General features: G+C 48.1%; 1 protein-coding gene across 1 annotated transcript in view; it reads right to left on the reverse strand.

Moving 5' to 3' along the window:
• Nucleotides 1–1,532: 1,532 nt before the first annotated feature.
• The window catches only part of glg1a (golgi glycoprotein 1a), a gene marked incomplete at its 5' end in the record, with an annotated part of 27,338 nt that continues 22,225 nt past the window's right edge, over nt 1,533–6,645 (reverse strand). Inside the window, 8 exons of the mRNA XM_080538773.1 lie at nt 1,533–2,198; nt 2,552–2,658; nt 3,046–3,166; nt 3,703–3,810; nt 3,930–4,031; nt 4,311–4,453; nt 5,332–5,455; nt 6,270–6,407. Coding sequence (XP_080394899.1) covers nt 2,031–2,198; nt 2,552–2,658; nt 3,046–3,166; nt 3,703–3,810; nt 3,930–4,031; nt 4,311–4,453; nt 5,332–5,455; nt 6,270–6,407 — 1,011 coding nt within the window. The 3' untranslated portion in view covers nt 1,533–2,030. The remainder of the gene's footprint in view (nt 2,199–2,551; nt 2,659–3,045; nt 3,167–3,702; nt 3,811–3,929; nt 4,032–4,310; nt 4,454–5,331; nt 5,456–6,269; nt 6,408–6,645) is intronic.

The following is a 6,645-nucleotide window of genomic DNA, read 5'->3' on the forward strand; positions in this document are numbered from 1 at the left end:
CAAAGTACTCGACTAACGTCAGCAGTCTCTCTCCCCTTGCCTGGTAGAGCATGGACACTTTGAAGGCAGTGAATACAAGGCAACAAGAGAACATTCAAATCAAAAAAGGACTCACAAACTTGACCATTAGTAAACAAATAAATAAGGCTATGACCAAACATTATATTTATATTTTATATATATACGGTATATATATATATATATATATATATATATAATATGAAAACAACAACGTACAAATGTGCAATAGTTCCAGTATCATTTACAACAAAATGTTCACATCTCTATAAGCATCTTTTTTTCCGTTTTGTTGCATTGTTCTTGACCCTTATACCAACACTCTGCCTTTGTAAAACAGCTACTAATACCATTGGTTTAAACCTACCACAACCGCAGGTTGACCACTTGAAATCTAGATGGGGACGTTTTGGAAATGTTAGAAGCCAGTGTTCCAAAAATGAGACATTTGCACCATCACCAGTGTTGGGCCCACTCACAGCTAAGAGTTGGAGAGTGGGTCGATCGTCTCTTGACTGTAGTCTTGAAATGCTGTCTGTTAGGTCGACGTACCTCGAGAGAAAACGCCAATACTTGTCGCACGCTTTGTTGTTCCGAGTAAACAATCTGTAAGTTGCTAACCGTTTCTCTAAAAAATCTCACCCGTTGTGTTAGAACAATGCTAACCCTACCATGGGCTGTGGCGTACCGGCTCAGACTCGAAGTGTATGGAGATTGCGTCCACGGCACTGGAGAGGTCTGAGATACAGACAGAGGAGCTTAATGCTGCCAGGTCTGCCAGTATAAATCATCATTAATATAATAATAATATCATCAACATTGTTATTATGAGTGTAAGACTGATATATACTGTGAGTTTGGCTGTCTGACTCGTGTCCTATGTGGCTCAGTGGAGGACAGTCTTCTACCACACCTGGCAGTCTCATGGCAAGTCAGTAAATGTAATACACATCGGCAACCTGAAATCCCCCCCCCGCCCACCCTCTCAGGAGAACAACTCAATAATAAGTAATAGAAAGACAGCGTTAATCCTCCCCATTTACACATACGCACGCACACACCACTCGCACACACGCACGCACGCACGCACACACGCACACACCCACGCACACACACACACACACACACACACACACACACCCACACCCACGTCCTGCAGTATTGAAGTCACTGAAAAACCCCTCCAGTCAAAAGTAAAAGGAGAAGCTTTCCCTCTCCATCTCCCATAACTCTTAAGGCTTACTGAGAATCCACTTCTCTCCCTCTGGCCCACCAACCCCCCCCCCTCCCGTGCCCCAGCCCGACAGTAAAACATATCTGTAAAGAGATAATGCTTCTTAAAAAAAATATGAGGTAAAAGAAATAAGGAGAAAAAAAAACACTGCAAGAGAAACCAAAAGCATAATCCCAAAAAATAACAAAAGAATGCTTTATGTGCTGCCGGGTCAACGGGTCTGTGTTTAAAGTCCGTTCAGCAGTGAAGTCATGGAGGGGACAGGTAGGAGACAGGTAGGGGACAGGCAGCGTCCTCGTAGAAGTCTCCTCCTTCAGAAACCCGGAGCGCAGAGAAGCTTCGGCCTCTGTCCGTTAAGACAGCGAAGGAGGGGGGACCGTCTCGGTCAGGGAACGTCCAGCTTCCACACCAGGGGGGAGACCGACCGTGACGGGGGGGGGGGGACAGTCTGGATAACGTAGCCCCCGACACCCCCAACCCCAACAGCACAGCCGTGAGAGAGAAAAGCACGAACGGCTCCCCCCTCGAGCTCCCCAGTCTTATGAAGTGAAGTGGAGGAGGAGGAGGAGGAGGAGGCCATGGTGGGGGAAATAGAAAGATAGAAAGGTGTGTATGGGAGGGAGGGGGGTGGGTTTGTACACGTGGCCAGGCTGAGGTGGGCGTTGTTAGGGCGACACTGAAGGGAGGGGGAGGTGGTTCTTCTTCAGTGGTTCTTCTTCTTCTTCTGCTGTTGCTGCTGCTGCTGTGGCTCCCGAGGCCCCTCCCCCCCCCCCCCTCTCTACCTGTCCTTGAGCTCCTGGGTCACACGCTTGGTGATGCGGCCGCAGAGCAGGCCGAAGAGGAAGAGCACCCACACGCCCAGGCAGATCATGGCCAGGATGTAGTTCTTGGAGGGCGAGGTCATCACCTGGGTGGCCAGGTCTGAGAAGCCTTCGGCCGGGGCCACCTGGGGGGAACGCAGACAACAGCCGTGTATCAGGGTGGACCCAGTGTCGTCATTAGAGATAATCATCATCAGAATAATAATAATAATACACTTGACTTATATAGCGCTTTTCTAGACACTCAAAGACGGTTTACAAACTGAAAAGATCGAGTAGTAATAATAAAAAGAAACAAAAAAATAAATAAAAGAAAGTATAGGGGCCTAGTTATGGTAGTGCTGGGGACACATGGGAAGGGGAGGGGGAGAGGGTTAACTGGTGAAGGCTGTGTCAGTGTGTGTGTGTGTATGTGTGTGTGTGTAGGTGTGTGTGTGTGTGTGTGTGTGTCAGCGTGACGTGGATCTGCTCCACTCACCTTGGCGGCGTAGCTCCACATGTCGATGCGGTCCTGTAGCCTCTTCTTACACTCCGGCTGGAGACGCACGCGCTTGTCCTGCAGGGCCTCCATCAGACACGACATCTCTGTCAGCACACACACACACACACACACACACACACACACACACACACACACACTGTCAAACACTAGCCAACACCTAGGGAAAGGGTGTGTGTGTGTGTAGGTGTGTGTGTGTGTGTGTGTGTGTGAGTAGGTAGGTGTGTGTGTGTGTATGTGTAGATGTGTGTGTGTGTGTGTGTGTGTGTGTGTATGTGTAGATGTGTGTGTGTGTGTGCGCGCGTGTGTGTGTATGTGTAGATGTGTGTGTGTGTGTGTGTGTGTGTGTGTGTGTGTGTGTGTGTGAGAGTAGGTAGGTGTGTGCATGTATGGATGTGTGAGTGTGTGTGTGTGTGTGTGTGTGTGTGTAGATGTATGTGTGTGTGTGTGTGTGTGTGTGTGTGTGTACTCACGGCGTCCGCGTCCGGGAGGGATGGCAGCGCAGTGGTGTTTGATGTCCAGGGCGCAGGCCGTGTGGAGGACCGGGTCCACGAAGATGTCTGCCTTGCTCTCCTTCAGCATGTTCAACACCTCCTACAGGGACCAGAGAGAGAGAGAGAGAGAGAGAGAGAGAGAGAGAGAGAGACAGAGACAGAGACAGAGACAGAGACAGAGAGAGAGAGAGAGAGAGAGAGACAGAGAGAGACAGAGACAGAGAGAGACAGAGAAACAGAGAGAGAGAGAGACAGAGACAGAGAGAGACAAAGAGAGAGAGAGACAGAGACAGACATTTACATTTAGGGCATTTAGCAGACGCCTTTGTCCGAGAGACTCACGACAATAAAAAAAAAATTGAATCAAAGAAAAACAAGTACTCGGTTGAGATAAAACAACAGTAACATTTTAAGACGATGTCGGATGTAAGACCCGACAAAATAAAGTGTGTTATAAACACAACAGACAGGAGGAAGACAGGGGAGGGACAGCTGAGGTGCAGCCAGAAGAGGTGGAGAAGGAGTGAAGATCTAGAGGTCTTGAGTGAAGAAAATGGTAGTAGGTAGGAGAGATAGGAGAGGAGATAGGAGAGGAGATAGGAGAGGAGATACGAGAGGAAGAGAGGGCCCAGCTACCTTCTTACAGCCCTCCTGTTTGATCTTGAGCAGGTTGACTTTGAGACATTCCTCCACCTGGCCCGTCTGTTCCTGGGCCGCCGCCTCCTCGGGACACAGCTGGGAGATCTGGGTCAGGGACGACACACACTTAGTACACACACTCAGTACACACACTCGGTAGTGTTAGAAAGCGTTGTGGAGTGTGTGTGTCACCTTCCTGTCCCCGTGCGGCCCTGAGCACTCACCTCCTCAGTACAGTGCACCTGGAGCTGGGGGTCTAGCCTGTAGTCCAGCGCCGACTCCTGTAAGATCACCCTGATCTGGTCCTCACAGTCAGGGGAGAGCCGCTGTGGACGGACGGACGGACGGACACACACACACACACACGCACACGCACACGCACACAAACAAACACGCATGCACACAAACAAACACACACAAACATTCACACACGCACACACACACACAAACACACATGTATACACACACACACACACACGCGCACACACACAAGGAAAAAGCAACTATTCAACAACAAGCAATGATAAAAAATAAAATAAAAAGGAACCATGTCAAGTGGCTGACAAGGCCGTAGTACCAGACCAGTAGCAGCGCTGTTGTCCCACCTGGTCAGCGTATTTGAGCTTGAGGCAGGAGATGACCTGGCCCTCCAGCTCGCTGTCTCCCGTGGCCTTGTTGAGGATGCTCTGGCAGAACTTGGGGATGTCTGCCTTACACGACTTCCTCAGGATCGGGTTTAACCTGTAGTCTAGATACACAGGGGAGAGATGGTTTAACCTGTAGTCTAGATACACAGAGATGGTTTAACATGTAGTCTAGATACACAGGGGAGAGGTGGTTTAACCTGTAGTCTAGATACACAGGGGAGAGACGGGGGTTAGAACTGATATGTACTGGGATATACTGTATATATATATAAACCCCTAAAAAATATAAACAGAAGAATATTGCAGGAGATTTTGGCAAATATTTTTGGGCCGCTAACCACACGTTTAGCTGTGTTGCTCATTCCACGAAAGAAAGGTGTAATGTAAAGGTGACTAATCAGGCTTTCCAACAATATAAAATACAATACCAATTGGTATTATTAATGGGGAGGAATAATCGACCAAAATAATGTTTCCAAACCTTTTTTGAGGAGTTTATATATGTTACGGTACATGTGGGAATACGGTACATGTGGGAAAACTAGGGTTAGGGTTAGGTGCTACGGTGACTTGGTACATGCTGGCATGTCTAACCCTAACCCTAACCTTAACCCTAACCCTAACCATACCCCTAACCCTAACCCTAGCATCCTAGCACCTAACCCTAGTTTTCCCATATGTACCGTATTCCCACATGTACCGTAACATATATACACACTGGTCTGGTGTATCATACAAATGAGGTTTAGTGTGTGTGTGTGTGTGTGTGTGTGTGTATGTCTGCAGTTGTGCAGTATAAAAGTGTGTGTGTGTATATGTGTGTATATGTGTGTGTGTGTGTGTGTGTGTGTGTGTGTGTGTGTGTGCAGTTGTGCAGTATAAAAGTGTGTGTGTGTGTGTGTGTGCGTGTGTGTGTGTGTGTGTGTGTGCGTGCGTGCGTGTGTGTGTGTGTCTGACCACCTCTAAGCGTCGTGCCTACCTGTGTTCTGTGTGATCTGTCTCTTGGTGATCATCTGTTTGCACTTGGGGTCCATCAGCTCGCTGTTCTTGTTCTGCTTCAGACACTGCAGCATGTTCTTGGCATCGGCCTCCGTACAGAAACGCTGGAGGAGCAGACACCCAGAGAGAACCATAATTACCACGAGGAGTCACCCGTGGAGGAGCCCGCACCACTGCCTAGACGTAATCATGACATGTCACCGTGATATGTCACCTCGCGTAAGCAGCAATCATGGTTTGACTGAGGCGCCTCGGGGAGTCGCTACAGACTGGCGTCCGATCGTTCCTCCTCAGAGGGTCGACTCGGCCTGGGATTTGAGGTGTGTTTTGGCACGGGTCATGTGACTCGGCCTGGGATTTGAGGTGTGTTTTGGCACGGGTCATGTGTTAAATAAAGGAGGGCAGTGGTCTGTTGGACATCTGCCACCTCTGGCTGTTCCAAGTTGGCAGTTCCAAAGTTCCAAAGCAGTTCCAAGTTCCAAACAACAACATCCTCCATCCAGCGCCCCTGGGCGGTATTCCATCAACGTCGCTAAAAGAAAATCCAGGCTTATTTTTTGGGATAAGTCTAAGCGAGACTTTTTCCAAAATAAACCTGGATTTTCCTTTAGCGACGTCGACGGAATATACCCCTCTGAAAAGCACTTAGCCGGGTCGGATATTAGCTGCCATGTGAACGTGGGTGAGTCCACTCCCCTAGAACACCCCTGGCCAGTAACAGGTTCGTATGCAAATTCTTTTTTTTTTTACAACATTGTCGGGTAGGAAAAACATTTTAGAACGTGCTTCGTTCACGGTAACCTCATTCCCTGATTGCTACCGATTAAAAACCTACGCTTTTAGAAAGCTTGAAACTTACATATTGCAGCTTTGAGTGTGACTGGACGTCATGTTGAGTATTAAAGTAAGAAGCCCTACCCGGATCATCTGCTTGCAGACCCTCATCAGCTGGTAGTCCAACTCCGGGTCCATCATCTCCACCTCCTGGAGCTTAAACACTCGGTGGTGACAACGCTGCGTCAGCTGTCTCTTGTTCTCCTTCAGACACTCGATCACCTACACACAAAGGAGCAGGAGAAGGAGGTGTTCAAATGTATATATTACTGTACATTTATACAGTAGCCTACAGTCAAAAGTTTGGACACAGTTTCCCATTCAATTGAAGGTTTAACCTGTAGTCTAGATACACAGGGGAGAGATGGTTTAACCTGTAGTCTATTGAATGGGGAAGTGTGTCCAAACTTTTGACTGGTACTGTACATAAATATATATGAATTTAGAATTCAGAATTTGT

The sequence above is a fragment of the Nansenia antarctica genome (genome assembly GCF_963989245.1).
Source record: "Nansenia antarctica genome assembly, chromosome: 9".
NCBI lineage: Eukaryota > Metazoa > Chordata > Actinopteri > Argentiniformes > Microstomatidae > Nansenia > Nansenia antarctica.